At 31.9% G+C, this 26424-nt stretch overlaps 1 protein-coding gene across 1 annotated transcript in view; it reads left to right on the plus strand.

Annotated features, from left to right (window-relative positions):
• The window catches only part of LOC126885498 (uncharacterized), a 181462-nt gene that overhangs the window by 70395 nt on the left and 84643 nt on the right, over nt 1–26424 (plus strand). Inside the window, exon 3 of the mRNA XM_050652077.1 lies at nt 19007–19248. Coding sequence (XP_050508034.1) covers nt 19007–19248 — 242 coding nt within the window. The remainder of the gene's footprint in view (nt 1–19006; nt 19249–26424) is intronic.

Below are 26424 nucleotides of genomic sequence, written 5' to 3' on the forward strand. Positions count from 1 at the left end.
ATACAGGTATTGGAAGGTGCTAAATGGTAGGATGGATATAGTTAATTAAAAATACATACAGAGGTACTCGTAAATCGACCTCATTTTTTTTATAAAAACAGGTCAAAGTCAAAAAATATGGTTTTTTGCCTATAGCATTTTTAGTATCATATTTACAGCAAAAGTTGTTTTACAAAAGTTGTGTATCATGAAAAAATGATTAATTTGAATTTTTACAAGTTAAAATCCATAAAAAATTAACCGAGATAATTGCAAAAAACCACGTTTTTTGCACTATTTTGTAACTGTTAATAACTTTTACCAAAAAGGCCGTAAGGAACTTATTGTACCTTGATCACCAGGCAATTAAGTGCCTTTATTAGTGTACAAAATTTTAAGGAGATCTATTTGTTAGTTTACAAGTTATGTTAAAGTTTATCCCAGACATCGAGTGTTTAAACAAACATTGTTGCCCTAGGAGTATTTTCAGAGCTTTTTGGCAAAGTGCAATGAGTTCTTAAAGACTCAAAGTACTAAGAAAGTTAAAAAAAGGATATATTTGTTTTTTTAAATGTTGTTAAACAAGTCGCTAAAAAATGGTGAGTTTTTTCCTTATAAACAAACAGAATATCTTTGTTATTTTTTCTGATACATAATTATAATTGACTGTATCAAAAAGCTGGTAAAAAACACACATTAAAAAAGAAAAACCAACTTTCTAGGACCAATGGTAGTCAAATTATACTTTTTTTTGAAAGATCACATCTCTATTGTTTATAAATATTAAGAGTTGAAATTTTTACAGAATGATAATAAATATCTATATTTTATATTTCATTTGATAAGTACGGAACATCTTCTATTTAAAACGAGTAATAACCGTTTAAAGTGAAGTTACACACGCTGACTGAGCTGGGACCGTGTGATGGGGAAGATTGTCGGAGTCCAGTTTCGCGCGTCGAGATTTTGCTATAGAAAGTTCAATTTGGAGCGCTTGAAAAATTTTACAATATCTCAGCTTCCAGAGAACGTAGAGCCTTCATTTTTTTTAAATTGAAGTAACTCGACGAAAGAATAGCAACTAGCTAATTTTTATTTACCGGAAAAATCGGAAAATTCTGGAAAATGCACTTTTTTATTCAACATGCATTTACAACGTTAACATATATAATTTCATAAATATTGTCATGAAATATTATAAATTTGTGAATAAATATTAAAATAAAATTATAGTATATACCTATTTATATACAGGGTGGTTCATTTTTTACTCGTTTTCGGTGTCTACGGAAAACGACTTGATTTAAAAAAAAAATCTTCATAAAAATATACTGGGCCATTAACACTGCAATCTAAAAATAATGTGAATTATACAGGGTGCTTCAAAAAAGAGTGGTATATCAAAGATATGTTTTTTTATTGAACACCCTATACCTGATGAAATTTTTAAATTGCCCTTAAAAAAGAAGCTAGACTATACCTAAGTACAGGGTGTTTTGATTTATTTCAATTTTTAGAAAAATGTAAAGATTTAGAAAAAAAATAAATATTTACAAATCTAAGAATTAGTGACAATTTTTTTCTTGGATCTTCATAATAGACTATTCAGCATATTTCAACAGATGTTTATTGTAACAAAATTTATAATTACTTAATCGTACATTTTTAGATTTAAAAATGAATTAAAAGCAAAAACGTTCTCAAATTAAAAAGACATTATGTATAGATTATAATTATTCATCTTCATTAATTCTACATAGTTTTTGTATAGGTTCATTAATTTCTTCCACATTATCCATAATTTCTTGAAATAAATCAATTGTACCGAGATTTGCATAAATTGCAAAGATGACACTGGCGAAAAAAGATGCTACAACTTTTTGACAGTTATTATAGATGACGAAAGTGGAAGTTGAAGAAGATTTGTTTCAAAAAATTAGGGATAATGTTGAAGAAATAAGAAATTAATGAACCTGTACATGTGTACATAAACTGTGTAGAATTAACGAAGGTCAATAATAATTATAATCTATACACATATTTTTTTTTCAATTTGAGAAGGTTTTTGTTTTCAATTAGTTTTTAAATCTAAAAATGTACTATTAAGTAATTATAAATTTTGTTGCAATAAACATCTGTTTAAAAATGCTGAATACTCTATTATCCAGATCTAAGAAAAAATTTGTCACCGACTCTTACATTTGTAAATATTTATTTTTTTCTAAAATTTTATATTTTTGTAAAAATTTAAATGAATCAAAATACCCTGTACTTAGGTATAGTCTAGCTTATTTTTTAAGGGCAATTTAAAAATTTTATCAGTTGTAGGATGTTCCATGAAAAAATATATCTTTGATATACCACTCTTTTTTGTAGCACGCTGTATAATTTACATTATTTTAGATTGTAGTATTAATTGCCCTGTATACGTCTATGAAGAATTTTTTTTAAATCAAATCGTTTTCCGTTCAGACACCGAGGCGAATAAAATGAACCACCCTGTATATAAAGAGATATATACTATAATTATATTTTAATATTTATTTACAAATTTATAATATTTTATGAAAATATTTATCAAAATATATTAGTGTTAACATTGTAAATGTTAACTGATGTTGAATAAAAAAGTCCGTTTTCCAGAATTTTCCGATTTTTCCGGTAAATGAAAATTAGCTAGTTGTTATTCTTTCGTCGAGTTACCCACATTTAAAAAAAAATGAAGGCTCTACGTTATTCTCTGGAAGCTGAGATATTATAAAAATTTTCAAGCGCTCCAAATTGAACTTTCTATAGCAAAATCTCGACGCGCGGAACTGGACTCCGACAATCTTCCCCATCACATGGTCCCAGCTCAGTCAGCGTGAATAATTTCACTTTAAAAGGTTATTACCACTGGCGAAGCGTCCATGTAACCACTGTTACCATTGGTAACAGTTAAAAATCTTGCAAATAAATATGTATTTTATGACGATGAATAATTCCATTTATTATTTTATTTTATTTTTACCAATAGAAATATATTATTATATTATGTGTTAATAGTACCTAATTCAGTAAATAGCCAGACACACGAAAATATTGGCGAGTTTATGTGACTCAGTTGCACTTTATTATATTCTGTTACCAGTCTCATTTGTGGTGACAATGAATGGTTATCTCGCTGTCGCTCGGGCGGCTCGGGACCGGCTAGTGTGAAAATTTTGAAGGAGCGATGGGCGTAAGCGCGCTGTGTATATCAGTAGGGCTGTTACCAGATTTAAATTTGCTAACAGTACCTATAATAAAAAGTATGCGTGCAGTTCACCATGGATGAGTGTCGCTGCGTAATCGATCAACTACTTGAAAAGTAATTCTGATTGAAAAATAAAATGAGATTATTGAAAATGAAAGACCTATTTTAAACAATTTAAAAAAGGATTTTAAAAAATTAGCTCGATATTTTAAATTTAGTTGGTACAGCGAAAATCCTTGGTTATATTGTTGCAAGAAAAATAGACTGTATTGTTGGCCATGTCTTCTGGTTTTTACAGAAAAATGGGTGGACCAGGTTCACGATTTAAATAGTTTTAGAGTTTTAAAAAAGAGACATGAAATTTCTCCGTTACCTACGTGTAATATGATTCAGTTTGGCAAAATTTGATTCAGTTTGGCAAAACAAAAATCAAAAGTTCTCTTAACCAAGCATTTAAAGCAAATATTGCTAAACATAATGAGTTTGTTAAAAAAATAGATAGGTACTCGTATATCCTTAGCTCACTTATAATAGATATGTACCGTATGTTTTTTGGCCGAACAAGAATTAGCGTTTCGTGGTCATTTTGAGGGCGACGGCTCTGACACTCGAGGCAATTACAGGGAATTGTTAACATTAATTGCCAAAAAAGATCAAAAATTTTGCCAACATCTAGAAGCATCAACTGTTTTTTCGAGAGTTTCAAGTGATATACAAAATGATATTATTGAAGCTATATGTATATACATTTAGCCATATCTTCATTTTTTTAAATAAGATTTTTTGCATCTGGTTTTGGTAACACTTTAGAAAAAGTCACGCGTCGCCACTGGTTATTACTTGTTTTAAATAGAAGATATTCCGTACTTATCAATTGAAATATAAAATATAGATATTTGTTATCATTCTGTAAAAATTTCAACTCTTAATATTTATAAACGATCGAGATGTGATTTTTCAAAAAAAAAAGTATAACATGGCTATTATTGGTCCTAGAAAGTTGTTTTTTCTTATTTAATGTGTGTGTTTTACCAGCTTTTTGATACAAAAAATTATAATTATTTGTCAGAAAAAATAACAAAGATAATCTAATTGTTTATAAGGAAAAATCTCACCATTTTTTTATCGACCTGTTCAAGAACAATGAAGAAACAAATATATTCTTTTTTTTTTAATTTCTTAGTACTTTTAGTCTTTAAGAACTCATTGCACTTTGCCAAAAAGCTCTGAAAATACTCCTAGGGCAACAATGATTGTTTAAACATTCGATGTCTGGGATAAACATTTAACATAACTCGTAAACTGACAAACAGATCTTCTTGAAATTTTGTACACTGATAAAGGCGCTTAATTGCCTCATGATCAAGGTATAATAAGTTCCTTACGACCTATTTGGTAAAAGTTATTAACATTTACAAAATAGTGCAAAAAACATGGTTTTTTGCAGTTATCTCGGTTAATTCTTTATGGATTTTAACTTGTAGTAAAAATTCAAAATAATCGTTTTTTTATGATACACAACTTTCATAAAACAACTTTTGCTGTAAATATGATACTAAAAATGCTATAGGCAAAAAGCAATATTTTCTGACTTTGGCCTTTGTTTATAAAAAAATTAGGTCGATTTACGAGTACCTCTGTATGTATTTTTAATTAACTATGTCCCCCCTACGATTTAGCACCTTCAAATACCTGTATTGATTTTTTTCCCGTTTCTATTTTTCGGCCCTGGACTACTATCAAACTTTGTTCTCTGTTGCTATAAAGTAATTATTAGATATACATGGTAAATACTTTTATAATTTTCTTCTATCGCTATGTGCTTTTATTCTTATATGTCTTCTTCTTCAAAATAACCTGTTATACTATTTATAATAGGATAAATTTTTTGTATAGAAAATAAGGTACCGAAGTAGAAGAACACACTAATAGTCTGGGCTGATTATCGGAGAATAGGCCATTTTTGGAAAAAGTTATTTACCAGCAATTTTATTGTTGGGATCGAAGCTTATGATTATATATATTAATAATATAGGTATGCAAAATCCGCAGATAGTGTGCTACTTTTTTTATAAACAAAATGGCGCCCGAAAATCGTGTTTTTTCAATTATTGCTCTATAACTCCGAAGATTTTAAATATACAACAAAAACACTCAAATAAAAATTCACTGCAATTAAATTCTGCATAGAGATATGTTTTTCCAGATCTGGTCCGACGAAAATTTTCCTCGGAAAATGCGGGTATTCCCAACAAAATCTTTAATTTTCAAATAAAGTTTTAGATTAGTAATTATCTACCAATAATTAAATATTTATTTATTAAGCTCAACAGGCCGTGAAGGCCTAGGGCTGAAAGATTTAATTTTTCCTTACAATTACTATTACATATTTATATATAATGCTATATCCTATACTACTATAATATATACAATATTACATTTGTTTGTATAAAACACTTAATACTACACTTAACATTATAGTCTTTCCATACATTTCTTCACCACTTCCTTCCATTGTTTTCTGTCCAAAGCTTTTTCTTTCCAGTTTACAATATTACTTTGTTTTAAGTCTTCATATACGCTGTCCTTCCATCTCCTTCTTGGTCTTCCTATTCTTCTTTTTTGTATTGGCTTACGTAATAGAACCATTTTTGGCATTCTCGCCTTTCCCATTCTTTCTGTGTCCTAAGTATCGGATTCTCTGTGCTTTGATTGCCGTCGTTATTTTTGGTTCATTATATAGTTCTTCAAGTTCCTTATTATTTCTTCTTCTCCATTGACCGTCTATTTTCACGCCTCCATATATTGCTCGTTGTATTTTCCTCTCCCATCTTTCTAAAAGGTCTATTTCTGATTTTTTAAGCACCCATGTTTCACATGCATATGTAGCTGTAGGTCTGATAACTGTTTTGTAGATTCTTATTTTTGTTTTTCTTGACACATCTTTGGATTTCATTAATGGACGCAATGCTCCATACTTTTTGTTTGCTTTTGCTATTCTTGCTTTTATTTCCCCTTCCCCATGTCCCTTTTCATCTACTTTTACACCCAGGTATGTAAATTCTGAAACTCTTTTAAATGCGCATACATTTTCTCCTTCTATCTCCAATGTGAAATTGTCTTCATTTTCTTTATCTGTTTCTCCCATTATCATGTATTTTGTCTTTTCCTTATTTATGAGAAGACCAAAAGGTTTGGCTTGTTTTATTATATTGCTCATTAATTTTGTTAGCTCTTTCTTACTTGTCGATAATAATGTTAGATCATCTGCGAATGCAATACATTGGTGGCCATTTTTAAAAATCGTTTCCTGTGTGCTTATTTTACTTTTCCTGATTATTCCTTCCAGTATTACATTAAAAAGAGTCGTTGATAGTGGGTCTCCTTGTCTTAATCCTTCCTTTGTTTCAAAATTATTTGATTTATGTCCCTTCCATGCTATTTCGTTTGTGGAGTTATCCATAGTCATCTTTACCATCCTGACGATTTTACTTGGTATGCCCATTTCTTTCATTAGTGCGTACATCTGTTGCCGTTTTACCGTATCATAGGCCTGTTTAAAGTCGACGAACAGGACGTATACTGCTATTTTATGTTCGTAGCACGTAGTTTGGATTTCTTTTAACGCAAATATTTGGTCTGTCGTCGACCTATTACTTCTGAATCCTGCCTGATATTCGCCCAATATCTTTTCCGTGTATTGATTCAGCTTTTTTCTTAAGATGTTTGTCAATATTTTGTACACGACTTCTAGCAACGCGATACCTCTATAATTTTCACATCTCATTTTATCACCTTTTTTATGTATGGGGCATATCCTTGCCCTGGTCCATTCTCCTGGCATTCTTTCTGTTTCCCATATACTTTTTATCAGGCTATGTATCTCCTTGTGTAGTCTTTTTCCTCCTGCCTTTATCATTTCCGCCGATATTTCCGTTATTCCTGGGCTTTTATTGTTTTTTAGCCCTCTTATTTCATTTTCTATTTCTTCCCTCGTAGGTGTTTCTATTACTCTATGGTCATCTTCAATTTCCTGGATTGTTCCCCTTTCTTCTTCGTTTTTGTTTAAAAGTTGTGTAAAATAAGTTTGCCAATTTCTCATTATTTCCCCGGGTTCATTTATTAATATTCCTTCCTCATTTTTCATATATGGGTTATGTTTCTGATATCCCCTTTCCATTTTTCTTGTTTCCTGGTAAAAGGATCTTATTTCCTTTTTTTGGAATTTTTCCTCTATCACTTTGAGTTTTTCTTCGTTGTATTTTCTTTTTTTATTTCTGCATGTTCTCTTCATAATTCTCTTCAATTCTCTATATTCTTGTGTGCTAATGTCACTATTATTTCTTAAGTTTTTTATTCTTATTTTTCTAATTTCTTCTGCTATTTTTTGACATTCCTCATCATACCATTCTTTTGCTTTTTGTTTTCTATTACCTTTAATTAATATTTCTTTACTGGTGTTTAAAACTGCTTCTTTTATGCTTTCCCACTTTTCTTCCGGGTCTAGTGTTTCTGGTTCTTCGTTTAGTCTGCTGGTTATTTGTTGTTCGTACTTCTTCTGTGTCATATTATCTTTTAGTATTGCTGTGTTGAATTGTTTTTTGATTTCTTTGTCCCTTTGATTGTCTTTCTTTATATTAGCATTTATTCTATAGGCTGCTCTTACCAAAAAGTGATCTGAGTCACATTCCGCTCCTCTCATACTTTTTATATTTATTATATTATGGGCGTGCTTCTTCTCTATTAATATGTGGTCTATTTGATTTATTGTCCTTTTGTCAGGGGAAATCCACGTTCCTTTATGTATATCTTTTCTGCGTTGGTATGTGCTTTTTATTACCATTTGTCTTTCTGTGGCAAAACCTATAATTCGTTGACCATTATCATTTGATACATCGTGTTTACTGTATTTTCCTGTTATATTTTCATATATATCCTCTTTTCCCACTTTAGCATTGCAGTCTCCCATTACTATTTTGATATCAAATGCTGGTAATCTGTCATATTCTCTCTCTAGTTGCTCATAGTATGCATCTTTGTCTTCTTCGGTGGCGTCTTCTATTGGTGCATGTACATTTATTATGCTTATGTTTCGTTGATTCCCTTTTAACCTGATTGTGCACATTCTATCTGATATCGGCTTGAAATTCATCACTCTGGTTTTCCATCTTTTCTGTATGATAAAGCCTGTTCCTAGCAATCTGTTATTCCCCCCACTTTTAAAAAATACTATATCATCTATTTCTACTATTTCTGTGTCTAATTGTTTTGTTTCTTGTAAAGCTAATATATCTATTTCATATCTTTTTGTTTCTCTAATTAATTCTTTAAGTTTTCCCGTTTCATAAGTGCCTCTTACGTTCCATGTTCCCAAATTAGTTTTCATTTTCTTGTTTTTAATCCCAATCGTCTCCTTGTCCATTGCCGTTGTTGCTACCGTTTCATTTACGTCGTTTAGTTTTTTTGGTTTCTGTTTTGGTTTTCTATTTTTAAGAGTTGTTGCTGATGTTTATTCCATGTCCATACCTCCTCATTTATTTTTATTTTTTGAAATCCTACCTTGACGTTTTTTCCTTCCAATTTAGCCTCTTTTGCCTTCGTTCTGATTTTACCCTGTATCATCCGTTCATTTTTGTCCATGTCGTCATTAATATATATTTCTTTTCCCTTTATGTCTCTCAATTTGCCTTTATTTTTCATAATTTCTTCTTTGTCCGTTGCATTTTCGAGCTCAATCAAGCAGGATTTACTTCCAATTTTTCTTGCGCTTTTTATTTTTGTCTCAACTTTTAGTGCATTGCATAAAAAATCTTGGACGTTATCTTTTGTTATGTTTTGATCGTAGGTATCCATATCTACTCCCTGCAGTATTATATTATTTCGTCTTTTGTCCTTTTCCATTCTGTCTATTTTATTTTCCAATTCTTCCACTTTTTGTTGGGTTTCTCTGTTTTCCTGTTTCAGCTTTTCATTTTCTTGTCTGAGTTCCTTCATTTCCGCTCTGTACTCTTTTTGTTCTTCTCTTAGTTCCCTTATTTCCATTGTGATAATATTTAGGCTCTCCAATATTTTTTCTAGTTGCCTATCATTCCCAGGCGACCGATGTACTTTTTTACTTCTGCTATCGTCTGCCTCATCTTCCGATTCATCTCCTCTTTTTCTTGTCTTTTCGTCCACACTATACTCGTTCTCAGCCATTTTGTACGTAGCGTTAACTGGGCACACCCGTTTCAACCACGCGGAGGTATGCCCAATTATCCACGCACCAAAATTGCTTTTGTTTTTCGGCAGGTGTTTCTATTTTTTTTAAATCCGGCAACACCGCTTGAAATTTGACCAGCGTTCGCCAGTGTTTATAAGCTTATCTGTTAGCTGTTAACCTCACTTTTATTTGTCCGTTTAGTATTTTATACTATTTTTTACCGTTTTTACTTATATTATTCTTGTATTAGGTAGGGCACAGTTTATACCTTTCCTTTTTCACTCACTCAGCATTCAATGTTCGCTGCACCACGCGAAAATCGGGTAAAATGCAGGCGAAAATTAAAACACTTTGTTTTCTATCTAATGCCACGTTGCCATTCCCTTGTTGCCATTCCCAATAATTAAATAATTTGGTGAATTAAAAGCCTTCTTGGTTTAGATTATAGTTCCAGAAGCTGGTGAAAATTGAACGAATATTTTAGCAACAATTCAATTGTTAATTAATAATCTACGGTCGCAATAATAACCAAAATAATTATGATACACTGATCAAACTTTGAAATCTTATAAAGATGAGATGCCTATTAAACATTTTGTCGACAAAATATAAATTTTTATTTTTTTGCATAATCTTTAAATGTTTAAAAAAATAGTTATAAACAAATTAACGTTTCTCAGAAAGTTTTTACTATATTCTAATTTTAAAAAATAGTTAAAATGCGTATTTTAAATATCTTGGAAATGAATGCTTTAAAACTTTTTCGCAACTGTTTGCAAAAAAGTTATGAAACAGCAAAATAAACATACGAATACTACGTTGTTTATAATTTTTTTTAATTCTTTCAAAGCGTAAAAGTGAGTTTAAAGTTCAAGCTAATTATTTACAAATAAATATCGATTATTAGTTTATTGGTTATATTTTAATTAAAGATTATAAATATATTTTTTTGTAATTTACACGCGCGACAGTAGAATAATGCAGTACTGTAGCTAAAATTTTCACTCGAAGCGACGACCTCCGCGCGACGTACACTTAATAAATAAAATTATAGTATTATGTATGCTGCGTGTCAGTCGCTTCGAGTGAACATTTTAGCTCCGGCTCTGTATCAAGCCTACTTTCGCGCTAAAAATTACAAAAAAAAAGTATTTTTAATCTTTGATTAAAGTATAACCATTGAACTAATATTTGATATTCTTTGTGAGTAATTAGATGTTACCACAGACTCACTTTTAAGCTTTGAAACAATTAAAACAAATTATAAACAACGGAGCAATCGTATATTAACTTTGCTGTTTCATAACTTTTTTGCAAATGGTTGGAAAAAAAATTTTAAAGCATTCATTTTCAAGACCTTTGAAATACGCATTTTAATTATTTTTTAAAATTAGAATATAATAAACAATTTCTGAGAAATGTTAATTTGTTTTTTTAAACTATAAACTATTTTTTTTAACATTTAAAGATTATGCAAAAAAATGAAAAATTTATATTTTGTCGACAAAATATTAAATGGGCATCACATCTTTATAACCTTTCTAAGTTTGATCGATGTCTCATGATTATTTTGGTTGTTATTGCGACTGTAAATTGTTAATTAACAATTGAATTGTTGCTAAAATATTCGTTTAATTTTCACCGGCTTCTGCAGTTATAATCTATACCAAGAAAGCTTTTATTTCACCAAGTTATTTAATTATTGATAAATAATTACTTGCCAAAAAATTAATTTGAAAATTCGATGTTCTGTTGGGAAAACCCACATTTTCCGAAGAAAATTTTCGTCGGAGCAAATCGGAAAAAACACGCCTCTATGTAGAATTAAATTGGGGTGAATTTTTATTTGAGTGTTCTTGGTGTAAAGTTAAAATCTTCGGAGTTGTAGACCAATAATGGAAAAAAACACGATTTAGTGGCGCCATTTTGTTAATAAAAAAAGTAGTACACTATCTGCGGACTTTGCATACCTATATTATTAATATATAGGATCATAATATTCGATTCCAGCAAATAAAATAGCTGGTAAATAACCTTTCTTTGTACTTTACTAATTAGACCAACGTATTATAACTTTTTTTTTTTTCAAAATTTAATAATTATGCAGAAAAAAGAAAAATTTATATTTTGTCAATAAAATATTGACAGGCTGGGGGCCTGACAAGATGTCAGGCCATGGAGTTGGGGTGTTTACATTGTAAAATGGCATGCACCCTACCCTCCGTGCTATGGCATGTTGGACGAGCCATACAGCCTGTAGTCCAACACCCCGAAGTATGAGCGGGAACAAAAAGTGTATTAATACTCATACGCTTATGAAACGCACCTGGCGGATCATAAGGGCCTTCACATTTTACTCTTTTTCAACTAGTCTTGAGTGAAATGTCTTTAATCTTTCCTATCGGCCTCTCTTGGCTACCTCTTCTTCTTCCGACCCCGAATGGCTATTAGGTTTCCGAGGGTAGACGGGTCACTATATTTCTTTCTTTCTACAACCTACCTGCTCTTCACCGAATGATTGCCGGTATAAGCAATCCCCCACTTACTGACCAACGGCTTCGGGCGGATGAGTTGGTAAGTGGCAGGGCACTCTTTTGTCCTGAGACTGAGAAATCGGTCTCGAAGGCGGATGAACCCTACAGAATGGTCAACGGTATAAGAATGCAGAAGGCAACGGGAAACCACTGCATTAAAGACTCATGGAGTATCCCTAGAAATCGTCATGGCTTACAGAAATGACAATCAACGACCTACTAATCATGGTTCTCGGATGCCAAGATTCGGCAGGGGAAGAAACAACAGCAACGACAGGGCTTCCCAGGCCGTTAGTCAGCGAAATCCCTGTTCCCTAAATATATACAAATACACCTACAAAATCGCTACATGGAATGTAAGAAGTATGTATGAACCTGGAAAACTGAGGAATATACAGCAAGAGATGATGCGACTAGATATCGATATATTAGGAATAAGCGATACAAGATGGGTCAGTTCTGGCGAACTCAATACAGACAATGGGCGAATCTATTACTCTGGAAGCAGCGACACCCAACACAGATATGGAGTTGCTATGATCCTCAGTGAAAAAGTAACGAGATCAGTAACAGGCTTCGTTCCGGTGTCCGAAAGAATTATAATGTTGCAATTATTGACAGCTCATGGAAAAATGAACCTAATTCAGATTTATGCGCCAACTGCTGACAAAAATGAAGAAGAAATAGAGAACTTTTATAGCGAACTTCAAAAAACATTACAGCTCACAGCATCTAGAGACATAACAGTGATCATGGGTGATTTCAATGCAAAAATTGGCGAAGGAAAATGCTACCCTAATGTAGGGCCATATGGACTTGGCGAACGAAATGACAGAGGGGATCGCCTAATAGAATTTTGCCAGGAACATAATGTTGTAGTCGCAAATACATTCTTTAAATTACCTAAGCGACGCCTTTATACATGGAAATCGCCAGCTGACAAAGACAACAAAATCGTCAGAAATCAAATTGACTACATCCTAATAAAGCACAGATATAGAAACTCAATTCAGGCAGTAAAGGCATATCCAGGAGCGGACGTATCTTCTGATCACAGTCTTCTTATTGCTAGGTTTCAACTTCAACTAAAAAAGACGCAAAAAAGCCGCAACAACAATAAACTTAACATACAGAAACTTAAGTCAGAAGAAACAAAAGAAAATTTGAAACATGAAATCAACACAAATCTAGATAGAAACCCAAGAAATAATTGCAACGTAGAACAACAGTGGCAATTCTTCAAAACCTCTATATTAGATCCAAGTAAGAAAGTACTTACAACAACCAAATGTAAGAAAGAAGAATGGATGACGGAGGAAATTCTAGAGTTGATGAATGAAAGAAGAAAAAACAAAACAATTAATAAGACTCGCTATAAACAGCTTCAAAACCAAATAAGAAGAAAAATTAGGGAGGCTAAAGAAACCTACTTCTCTGAAAAATGTAAAGAGATAGAAGAACTTCAAAACATATATGACAACTTCAACCTACATAAGAAAGTCAAAGAACTAGCCGGAATAGGAAATAGAAGAACCTCAAATATATTGCTCGACAAAAACGGAAATACTATAATAGAGACAGAACGAAAACTACGACGATGGAAAGAGTACATCGAGGAACTATTTCATGACCAGAGAGAAGCTAGTACATCCGTAGATAGCCAAACCGGAGATGTAGGCCCAGAGATATCCAAATCAGAGGTTAGTCAGGCAATAAACTCTATGAAAACCAATAAATCTGCTGGTCCAGATGAATTACCTAGCGAGCTGATAAAGTTGGTCAACGAGAAAAACCTGGACATAATAGTAGAACTGTTCAACGCTATCTATACTACGGGAATCATCCCTAGAGAAATGTTGACATCAGCATTTGTGTGTTTGCCAAAAAAAGTGAATGCCAAAGAATGCAGTGACTACCGAACCATAAGCTTAATGTCACATACCTTGAAAATTCTGCTGAAAATTATCCACGCCAGAGTACACTCTAAACTGGAGCTGGATATTAGTGACACTCAATATGGGTTCCGCAATGGAATGGGCACCAGAGAGGCATTATTCTCCTTCAACGTGCTGACACAGAGATGTTTGGATGTTAACCGTTCTCTTTACGTCTGTTTTATAGACTACAATAAAGCGTTTGATAAAATAAAACATGACCGACTCATGGAAATTCTAAAAACTAAAAACCTAGATGAAAGAGATTTAAGACTAATAACACATCTCTATTACAATCAGCGAGCAATAGTAAGAATTGAAACAGAAACATCTGAAGAAATGGAAATAAAAAGAGGAGTCAGGCAAGGCTGCATACTATCACCTCTATTATTTAACGCTTATTCTGAAGAGGTAATGCGAGAAACTCTGGAAGATGAAACAGTCGGCATAAGAGTAAATGGAGTCTTAGTTAACAACATCAGATATGCAGATGATACAGTAATAATAGCCGATAATTTACAAGACCTGCAAATACTCATGAGTAAAATAGTAAGGTGTAGTAGGGAGTACGGACTCTCTCTCAATATCAAAAAGACAAAGTTTATGAAAATTAGTAAAAACAACCATAATACTAACGAAATCTTGATAGTAGAGGGCCAGCAGATCGAAAGAGTAAAAAAGTACACTTACCTAGGGACACTTATAACCGAAAATAATGACTACACTGCAGAAATCAAAGTCAGAATCGAGAAAGCACGTTCTAATTTTATGAAAATGAAAAAGGTCCTATGTAGTAAAGATTTAACATTAGCTCTTAAAGTACGCCTAACAAAATGCTACGTATATAGTGTACTATACTATGGACTGGAATCATGGACGTTAAATGTAGAGACAATGAGACGACTTAACGCCTTTGAAATGTGGACGTATAGAAGAATTATGAGGGTTTCCTGGGTAGATAGAGTTACGAACAATGAAGTACTGAGAAGAATAGGTAAAGAGAAGGAAGTTGAACTGACAATTAAAGAAAGAAAACTACAGTACCTCGGACATGTGATGCGGGGCGAGAAGTATGGCATCCTGCGACTCATAATGCAGGGAAAGATAGATGGCAGAAGAAGCATCGGCAGAAGACGAATTTCATGGCTGAAGAACCTGAGAGAATGGTTTGGATGCAGCTCAAAACAACTATTTAGAGCTACTGCCTCAAAAATTAAAATAGCTATGATGATTGCCAACCTCCGTAGCGGAGATGGCACCTGAAGAAGAAGAAGAATAAAATATTAAATAAGCATCTCATCTTTATAATATTTATAAGTTTGATCAATGTATCATGATTATTTTGGTTATTATTGCGATCGTAAATTGTTAATTAACAATTGAATTGTAGCTAGAATATTCGTTTAATTTTCACCGGCTTCTGGAATTACAATCTATACCAAGAAAGCTTTGATGTCACTAAGTTATTTAATTATTGATTAATAATAATTACTTACCTAAAACTTTATTTGAAAATTAGAGTTTTTGTTGGGAAAGCCCGCATTTTCCAAAGAAAATTTTCGTCGGAGCAAATCGGAAAAAACACGCCTCTATGTAGAATTAAATTGGGGTGAATTTTTATTTGAGTGTTTTTGGTGTAAAGTTAAAATCTTCGGAGTTATAGACCAATAATTGAAAAAAACACGATTTAGGGGCGCCATTTTGTTAATAAAAAAAGTAGTACACTATCTGCGGACTTTGCATACCTATATTATTAATATATAGGATCATAATATTCGATTCCAGCAATAAAATTGCTGGTAAATAACCTTTCTTTGTACTTTACTAATTAGACCAACGTATTATAACTATTTTTTTTTCAAAATTTAATAATGATGCAGAAAAACGAAAAATTTATATTTTCTCGATAAAATATTAAATAAGCATCTCATCTTTATAATATTTATAAGTTTGATCAATGTATCATGATTATTTTGGTTATTATTGCGATCGTAAATTGTTAATTAACAATTGAATTTTAGCTAGAATATTCGTTTAACTTTCACCGGCTTCTGGAATTACAATCTATACCAAGAAAGCTTTGATGTCACTAAGTTATTTAATTATTGATTAATAATAATTACTTACCTAAAACTTTATTTGAAAATTAGAGTTTTTGTTGGGAAAGCCCGCATTTTCCAAAGAAAATTTTCGTCGGAACAAATCGGGAAAAACATATCTCTATGCAGAATTTAATTGCGGTGAATTTTTATTTGGGTGTTTTTGTTGTAAAGTTAAAATCTTCGGAGTTATAGAGCAATAATTGAAAAAAATACGATTTGTCGGCGCCATTTTGTTTATAAAAAAAGTAGCACACTATCTGCGGACTTTGCATACCTATATTATTAATATATAGGATCTTATAATTCGATTCCAGCAATAGAATTGCTGGTAAATAGCTTTTCCATGAATTTTGCTAATTAGCCCAGAGTATAATTTCGGAATAAAAAATATCAAAGAGATATAGAGGAGTTCGTAAAAAGTTGTAATGTATTATAATAATGTTTTAAACAGAATTTGAATATAAAAATAAACCAACCAAGCCATATTTTGGAAGTAGTGTATATGTATATGTACCTAAGTCATATCTAACCTTGAATAAAATATTTTTTCTACGAGCGTGCAAAAATGTCTACTTTCGCGCACGAATTTTAGTTTAGAAAGTTTCACATTTCCGCACGAGTGTTACTTTTCCGCACGCGGTTTTTACTTTTCCGCACGCGTGTTAATTTAGATATGTTAATATGGCCTTAAAGTAATTATAATACATGCAATAAACTAATATTTAGATATTATTTACTAATTTATTTCAAATATATCTTATTGTGTTCCTGTTTTAATAAAATTAACGCGACAATTCGATGAAATAAAATTATTTTGACATAATATTCGAAAGTCAAATCGGTAGACAATAACAGTCGTTTTGAATCATCGTCATGGAAACCAAGATCGTCGTCATGCTAACTAATTATATTGAAAGTTTGGTTTTGACAACCTTGTCAAAGAATTAATTTGTGTATGTATTTTCATATTAATTAAATTAATTGATTAAGATTTGGTAATTTTTTAAAGACTCTTAGAAAAAATATTGTTCCTAACTCTTGCAGAAAGTCTCTTTTCCGCACTCGACTGCTTGCCGAACTCCCGCTTCGCGTCGTTCGGCAAACTGCAGTCGCGTGCGGAAAAGAATGACTTTCTGCACTTGTTAGGAAAATAACTATTGTACCTAACTAATAATTATTAAAAGTGAAAGTGAAGATAAGTAAGTAAAACATATAGACCAGGGCGGATGTGTGAAAAACGGACTACATTCCATGTGAGAGGTGGCATTCTGATTTGTGCAGAAAAAATGTGTGACAACTTAAATAATATTAATTGGCTTTCCTTTCGCTCAAATAACTCGAGAGTGTTAATAAAAAAAATTAAAATAATTGTTTTTTCTTTTTCCTACTTATTTTTATACTTTCTTTTCTTATAACTTTAAAACGATTCATTTTGGAGCAGTCCTAATGGAGACTTTTCGCTTTTCTTTAAATAGCTATTTGTATAACAAGGGAGGAAAGTGCTACTTTTCCTCCCGAGAATGAAGTTTCATTCAAGGGAGGAAAAGGCATTTTTTCATTTCTACTTAATTTATTTACGTAACTAACCAACAAAATTTATTAGAACTAAAACAAACAAGTAGGTACAATATAACTGTCAACTGTCAAATATAAGTCAAATTATTAATGTAAACATTGTTAAATTTCATTTTACTTAATTTATTTACGTAACTAACCAACAAAATTTATTAGAACTAAAACAAACAAGTAGGTACAATATAACTGTCAACTGTCAAATATAAGTCAAATTATTAATGTAAACATTGTTAAATCAAAATAAAAATTTACTGTTTTTTACCATTCTACAAAATACAGGGTGTTTTTTAAATAAACGTTAAAATGTATAGATACTTACGTAATAGAAAATAGATATTGTACAGGGCGTCCATAAGTTGTATTTCATGAATGAAATACCATGACGTCACTTTACTTTTCCTCCCTAGGGAGGAAAAAATTTTTCCTCCCTAGGGAGGAAAAGTACAACTTTGCTCCCTAAAATCAGGTCCGGAAAAGTATACTTTCGGTAGAGGTAGGTGGAAAAATATATTTTTATAATATTAAAACAATATAGGGTGGAAATCACTTAAAATTATTTCTGTCCATGTTTTAAAAAATTATAAAAAACGCTGAGATCCGTCTATTTTTATTCATAAATGCGCGCTTTTAAAACACGCAAGCCTAGCATACTCCATAATTATTTTTAATTGAACGTCCTGTATTTTCTACTTTTAAAATCTGCTTAACAATCTAATCTTAGTGAACTACATATATTGTATAGCGTCTATGAATAGCACAGGGTGAAATTTTAAAATTATATAGTGTGAAAACCAATCATGAAATAAGATTGTTTGTGTCCATATTTTAGAAAATTATAAACACTCTATTAAATGTCTACTTTTAAATTCAACTGGGCGCTTTTAAAACATAAATCCAAATATACAGGGTGATTTTATTTTTAATATAATAATTTTTTAATTTTTTCAGCCTGTATATTTTTATACTTTTATGTGTACAAATACTTTTATCTAAGTAGTCTTTATATTGGTACTAGATCCAACTTCAAAGAGCTCTAGCACTCTTAAGAAGTATATTCGGACTAGTTAAATTGGGTTAAATTATGTTAAAATTATCTGAGGAATTTCTGGTTTTCATTTGTCGGTCTCGTCGAATTTCTGGACACCCTGTTTATTACCGAAAAAATCATTTTTATCTATTGAATAAAAAAAACTAAAAACAAGAACAATATCTTAGTTACCGTAAGCATAAATCTATTTGTTCATACAAAAATTGTCCGTTTGTGTGACTAATCATTAAGTTAATGTCCGTTGATTCCTGATTTATCAAAAATTAAATAAAACAATATTTCACCAAAACAATAAAATCATAGTATTACTCAAATAACCCTAACTGTTTTTTGTCAATTCCGAGTTTTTTAAATAAACCTTTTCCTTCTCTACATCTTTCTCTCTGGAATTCCATAGCGCTAACCATCGAACTCTTTTCAATTTCTCGCTATTGTTTCAGGAGGTGATACGATTGGAAACGCAATATTGGACTTTAGTGGACATTCCGAAGCAGGAAAAACAAGAGACAGTGCCGGCTTTTGTTCTCAGAGCATGTGCTATTATGGAAAAGACGCAAAAGTCTGGTGAGGGTGTCAAGACGTCGGCCAAGCTGGCCGAAGAAGCTCAGGATAAACGGGAAAGGATTGAAAGGTTAGAAAGTAAGTAGCTATTCTAATTTTTATGAGTTTTAAAACTATACGTCTTTTATTCGAATTTCGTTTACTGTTAAACCAAAAACTAAAAAGAAACCATTTGTTGCTGACAACGTAAACTTCGTATCGATTTAAATGAATTTATTTTTTTCGTTCCTTTCACGCTAAGCAATCAACACAAATTTTATATGATTACTGCATTACATTGTATAGTACTACGCTATAAAATTATTGAAAATCATGTAGAACAAATTTACATGAACATAATCTATACCTATACCATATTTACTACAAAATCCCGCTTACGTCATTCAATATTTCTGACGTCAGAGCATTGCCAAAACATTAGAATATGACTTTTCATCAAGACCATGTTCATTGTACAGTGAGAAGCTAGGCATCATTACTTGTCAGAGATATTTTTCTTTGTTTTTGTTTACTGTACAAATAATATCTATAATATTATTTATTCTAATTAATGATGTCAATCGATTTTCATTACTGGTCGAAATAGATTAATTAACAACAATATTATTCATCATCATCATTGGCGCTACAACTCTTCGTGAGTCTTTGCCACGTTTACTATTGCCTTCCATGTTTGTCGGTCCTGTGCCACTAATTCCCATTGTCGCACTCCCATTTTCTCTAGATCTTCTTTGACTGCATCATTCCACCTTTTTCTAGGCCGCCCTACAGACCTTCTTCCATGTGGACTTTCCAGAACACATTGTTTATAAGGCGATTGTCGTTACTGCGTATCACATGCCCTGCCCATCTCATCATCCAGCCTCAAAAGTCCACTGCTGAACATAGGCCTCCTCCCTTGTTTCCAACCCCATCTATCCTGCGCCGCCCTCATCCAGTTTTTATTTACCTTTCTTAAGTCGTCAGTCCATCTTGTAGGCGGTCGACCGACGCTTCTCTTGTCTTCTCTTGGCCTCCATTCCAATAACCTCTTCGTCCATCGCCCATCTGTCATTCTGGCTACGTGTCCTGCCCATCTCCACTTCAACCTGGCTATCCTCTCGATGACGTCAGTCACCTTTGTTCTTCTCCTGATTTCTTCGTTTCTGATTTTGTCTCGCAGAGTTATTCCTAACATCGACCGCTCCATTCTTCTCTGCGTGACTCTTAGTTTGGTAGCCGAGGCTTTAGTTAAGGTAAGTGTTTCTGATCCGTACGTCAAGACTGGGAGGACGCACTGATCGAATACCTTTCTCTTTAGACATGTGGGTAACTCACTTTTAAAAGTTTCTCTCAGTTCTCTCTTCAGCTCATGAGTCTGGTTATCCCTGCCAATCGTAATTTCATGTCTCAGGTATTTATATCTATCTACGAGTTCTATTTCCTTCCCACCAATACTGATGTTCTGGTTGGGTACCAAATTTGTCATTATTTTTGTTTTTGAGATGTTTATATTTAAACCAACATTTTCTGTAGCTACAACGAGTTCTTGTACCATCTCTCTTGCCATACCTAGATCCTCAGCTACTATGACTATATCATCGGCGAAACGTAAGTTGTTTAGGTATTCTCCATCTATTTTTATTCCCTTTGTCATCCAATCCAAACTCTTGAAAGCATGTTCTAAGACCGTATTAAAAAGTTTAGGTGACATTGGGTCTCCTTTTCTAACCCCCCGTTCTATTTTTATGCGATTACTGTTAGTATGTAATTTGACAGTGGTTGTTGCCTGTAAGTATATTTTGTGTAATAATTTTGTATACCTATAATCTAGCCTGCATTCTTTAAGCGCCTGTAATATTTTGCTAAGTTCAACTGTATCAAAGGCTTTATGAAAATCGATAAAAACTAGAACTAGGGGTTTATTGTATTCCACTACTTTCTCTATCAGGGTTTTTATACTTTGTAGATGGTCATTTGTTCCGTAATTTTTTCGGAATCCTGCCTGTTCTCTTGGTTGATAAGTCTCTAACTTTCTTTCCATTCTCTTAACTATTATTCGCGTAAATAACTTATATAAATGGCTGAGGAGGCTAATCGGTCTGTAATTCTCTAAATTGGCTTTGTCTCCTGCTTTGTGTAATAGAATCATAGTAGCGTTGTTCCAGTCTGTTGGAATATTGGCGTTGTGAAGGCAGATATTAAAAGTTGTTTAATTTTTTCAAGTAGTATATTTCCTCCAATTTTTAGTGCTTCTGATACTATTCCATCTTCACCTGGGGTTTGATTTTTTTTTTATTCTATTTAGATAGATTCTATTTATATTCTATTATATTTTAATCTATTAGCCTATATATGCCATATCACATGCCTCTATAGCCCATCTATTAGCCAATATATCTGACTAGATTTTCTTTTCCGAATAGAGACTCTAGCTCGTTATTGTATCTGCGCCTCCATTCGTTTGTCAATCAGTCTCTGCAAGGGCCATATATCATTCTAAAGATTTTACGTTTCCACACCAGCAATTTATTTAGTTCTCTTTTTGTTATCGTCCATGTTTCGCTTCCATACGCGACTGCTGGTCGTATTATGGTCTTATATATGTGGATTTTTGCACCTCGTGAAAGAAGTTTTGAGTTCATTAGATGTTTCATTGCAAAGAAAGATCTGTTTCCTGACATTATTCGCGTTTCAACTTCTCGCTCTATTTTGTTGTCATTTGTGATTGTTGCTCCTAGATATTTAAATTCTTTACCCACTTCGAAGTTATGATCGTTTAGAGTAATGTAACAATATTATTATAGTGTACTTATAATCAATAAAATAGATCATTTAATATTTTAAGGCTAAAAATGACAGATGCATGTACTGAGCAGTAGGCATTTTTAATTCGAATAAAATATAAAATATAGGAATAAAAAGTATTTTTATATATAAAATATATAAATACGAATAAACGGTATTTTTATTTCAATAACTATATAACCTACTTTAGTATTTTTTAGTGTTCGGTTAATAATATAAATAATAATATAGTACCTGTGAACACATAATTTAGATAAAAAAATCCAAAGCCTGTATTTCTTTATAAACAATCTCGTGCTAATATACCTACAATATTTTACTCCTATTAAATAATATTCAGTAGGTACATGCATTTGTCATTTTTAGCTCTAAAATATTAAATAATCTGTTACATTGATTATACACTATCATAATATATGTTATAATTGTTCTTAATTAATATATTTAGGCAAGTAATGAAAACCGATTCACATAATTAATTAGAATAGTGAATTATAGATATTATTTGTACAGGAAATAAAAACAAAGAAAAATATATCTGACAAGTAATGATGCCTAGCTTCTCACTGTACAATAAACATGGCCATGATTAAAAGTCATATTCCAATGTTTTGGTAATTAAATTAATTGAAAAATTCTTTAATATATTTACTTTTGATTGAGACTGGCTGAATGACTATAGTCCAAGCCAAAAGAATAAAATAAAAAAAATAAACGAAAAAGGTTTTGGCAATGCTCTGACTTTAGAAATCTTGAATGACGAAACGGGTTTTTGTAGTAAAACCAGTATAGAATACCAGTATATATTATTAAGCGGATTCAATCACAATATAAAAGTTAAAACCACTTAGGTCTAAAACAAACCGGTGTCTCGTCTTATGGACCAATTTCTCTTGAAAACATTCGGATACTGTTTTTGTGGTATACTCGTATTTTTAAGTTATATATATTATTTTATATGGGATTAAATCATAATTGACTGTAGTAAAAATTAAATTTTACATGTAGTGTGACGTTTTCTTCTTTTTTTCTTGTATAATAAAATAATGACTGCTTTGTTCCATTTAAAAAGGTCCTTCCTTCGTAGATGTATTAGGTGAAAAGTTTGGCCAAAGCCAAAGCCAAATAAGTTTTATTTCCAACTAGTTTGATCGCCTCAATTACTACTCCATCATCGCCACGGGATTTGTTATTTTTCATTTGTAAACGTAAGGTTTTGACTTCGAATGGTATTATTTCTGGCATTACTTTTGATCCCTGGTTTGTGATTTTGGCAGAAAATGATCTCGCCTTTTGTTGGTGCTCTCATACATTCCGTGATAAATGAATTCGACAACCTCCAGTATTCCGGTTCTAGCCGTAGTAATGTTTCTATCTTTGTTTTTTATTCTGCACATATATTTTTTTGCCTATGTTGTTCGTATTTCGCCTCAATACTTTCAGACTTTTGTTTTCTTCAGTTATTTTAGTTATTTCTCTTGTACATTATGTGTCTTTGGATTGATCGGTTGATATATTTCTTTAATTTCTTTATTGTTGTGTTGTTAGACTTGTATTTTTCCGTCAGCTGTTTTCTTTTACACTTTGCACTTTACACTAGCACTTTGGTATCTTTATTTAGTTTTTCTTCAAGATGATCGTGAAGCATTCTCCTTCCGTGTTTTTAGTGCGTTTATTATGCCATTGTTTATTTGTTTAATCTTCTGTCTTTTCTGAGTCTTATACATATATGTCTGGTTAGTGTAGGTATATTTGTACAGGTAGTTGTAAAAAAAAGAGTTTTTAACGTAAGATTTAAAATATAATGAGTATCTATAATTATTTTTGTGTGTAAAATTGATGTTCAAAGATTTTATTTATTGATTACTAAACGTATCAGTTAGCTATCCCTATTGACTAAATTTCCTGATTATAATGAGACAAATCATTATTAATGAAGAACTAACCAGTGCTAAAATACAAAATTGATTTAATTAATACTGTTAATTGCAGACCCACATTTTGTACCAACTTTAGTTCAATCAGAATTGTACAAATGTTTGTTTGAAATACATAATTAGAATAAGCAACAAGTGAGTTGAAAATTCGTTAACACACTACACATGGAGATTTAAATCGATCTACTGATGATATTGCATACACCAATTAGAGGGCTAGATTAATATTAATATGTAAGCCAAGCTTACAGATTAATATTAAAAAATAATTTATTAAAATTAAATTATGGGGGCTAGCTAAGTATAAAACCACAAAAAATCATTGTCAGGAGTCCGGTCCTGAACATGGTAACACAAACTGTGTTTACATTTCAGTCCCAAAAAATCATCTTTTTCACAGTAGTTTATATCCAAATAAACTTGAAAATAAGCAAAAAGTAATAGTATATAGTGCAGTTACCTTACGGAATAAACCAGTGAGTTTTTATTATTTATTTATTCAAAACATTACGAAGCATACCGTTTGTAAGGTTAAGTGACGGCCGAAAGGCCAGTTCTCGGAACTAGTTCTGGTTCTGAAACTGGTTCATAATTACTAATGAGTTTACCAAATGATACCAGATCCGACCTAGCTAATTTGTCAACAATCATGACTGAAGATCATCAACAACCTCAAAACAAAACCTCATATTCAGCTGTGCTTAATAATGCTTCTTCAATTCAGTTTCCTTCAAAGCTTCAAGCAATTTTATTTAATTCGCTGCCTGATACTAAAATAGAAGAGTACTTAATAGCACTTGGTGAAGTTGTTCATCTACGGAATATTTTATTTTCATCAAGGCTATCAAATAACAGAATATATATTTATCTCTCCTGCGAATCCCTGGTGGAAAAATTTATGTCCGGTCCAGCAGAAATAACAATTAAAGGCGAAAATCTAAAAGCACGAAAATTGATAACTCCGAACGAAAGACTGTTACTATCGGGTGTTTGCCCCTCTATTCCACATATTCTAATAGAGAATGAGTTAACCAAATTCGGTCTTAAATTAATGTCACCTTTAACCTTCCTTAGAATCGGTAGTCAACTTCCAGAATTTCAACACGTCCTCAGTTTTAGAAGACAAACTTATATTCAACCACTTGTAGATATAGACCTTCCTTCTTCTTTCTTAATGTCATATGATCAAACTTCGTATCGCATATACCGGGTGTCCATTTATATTTTCCCCCATTTTAACTACCTATAACTTCTAAACGGCTCAAGATAGAAACATGCGGTTTTCGCTGAAATGTTTTATTTTACTAAAAGTTTTGTATGAATCGATTGAGTTTTTTATATCGCTTTCAATTACGAAAATAAAAATGGCGGATTTTTGAAAAAAACTTTGTTGACTTTTTTTTTAATGGAACACCCAGTATATTTTTTTGTAAATTGAAATAACGATCATTCACCTATCCAGCGATATAAAGTTTTTTAAAGTCGGTTGTCAAATCACTGAGTAATTAATTTTTAAAATGAGAGGTGCAGCGTGGATATCACATACCTAAATAACATGTAACTAAGCAAAATGATATTGTTGTGATTTTCACATTGCATCTCTCATTTTAAAAATTAATTTCTCAGTCATTTGACAACCGATTTTAAAAAAAATCATATCGCTGGATAGGTAAATGACCATTTTTTCAAGTTACAAAAAAATATACTGGCTGTTTTAATAAAAAAAGTCAACAACGTTTCTTTTTTCAAAAATCCGCCATTTTTTATTTAAAAGCGATATGAAAAATGGCCATTTACCTAAAAAATTGAAAAAATGATCATTTACCTATCTAGCGATATAAAAATTTTCAAAATCGGTTGTCAAATGACTGAGCCATTAATTTTTAAAATGAGAGATGCAATGTGGAAATCACATAACATAATATCAATTTGCTTAGTTAGAGAGTTGCACCTCTCATTTTAAAAATTAATTACTGTCATTTGACAACCGATTTTGAAAAACTTTATATCGTTGGATAGGTGAATGACCTTTCTTTCAATTTACAAAAAAATATACTGGATGTTCCATTAAAAAAAAGTCAACAAAGTTTTTTTCAAAAATCCGCCATTTTTTTTTCGTATTTGAAAGCGATATAAAAAATTTAATCCATTCAGACAAAACTTTTACTAAAATAAAACATTTCAGCGAAAACCGCATATTTCTATCTTGAGCCGTTTAGAAGTTATAGGCAGTTAAACTGGGGGAAAATATAAATGGACACCCGGTACCTTAGATAAAGCTTCATGTTTTATCTGTAAGAACAGAGGTCACATTGCAGCAAATTTATGAACAAAATGATTCCTCTCATATCCAACACCAACCGCAACAACCAATAAAACAACAACCAATACAACAACAACCAATACAACAACAACAACCAATACAACAACAACCAATACAACAACAACCACAAGAATCCCCACAGTCTATTCCATCGCCCCTAGAAATGAAACCAAATCATCCAGTCAGTAATTCTATTGCCGAACCTTC

This window comes from Diabrotica virgifera, chromosome 5 (assembly GCF_917563875.1).
Source record: "Diabrotica virgifera virgifera chromosome 5, PGI_DIABVI_V3a".
Lineage (NCBI taxonomy): Eukaryota > Metazoa > Arthropoda > Insecta > Coleoptera > Chrysomelidae > Diabrotica > Diabrotica virgifera.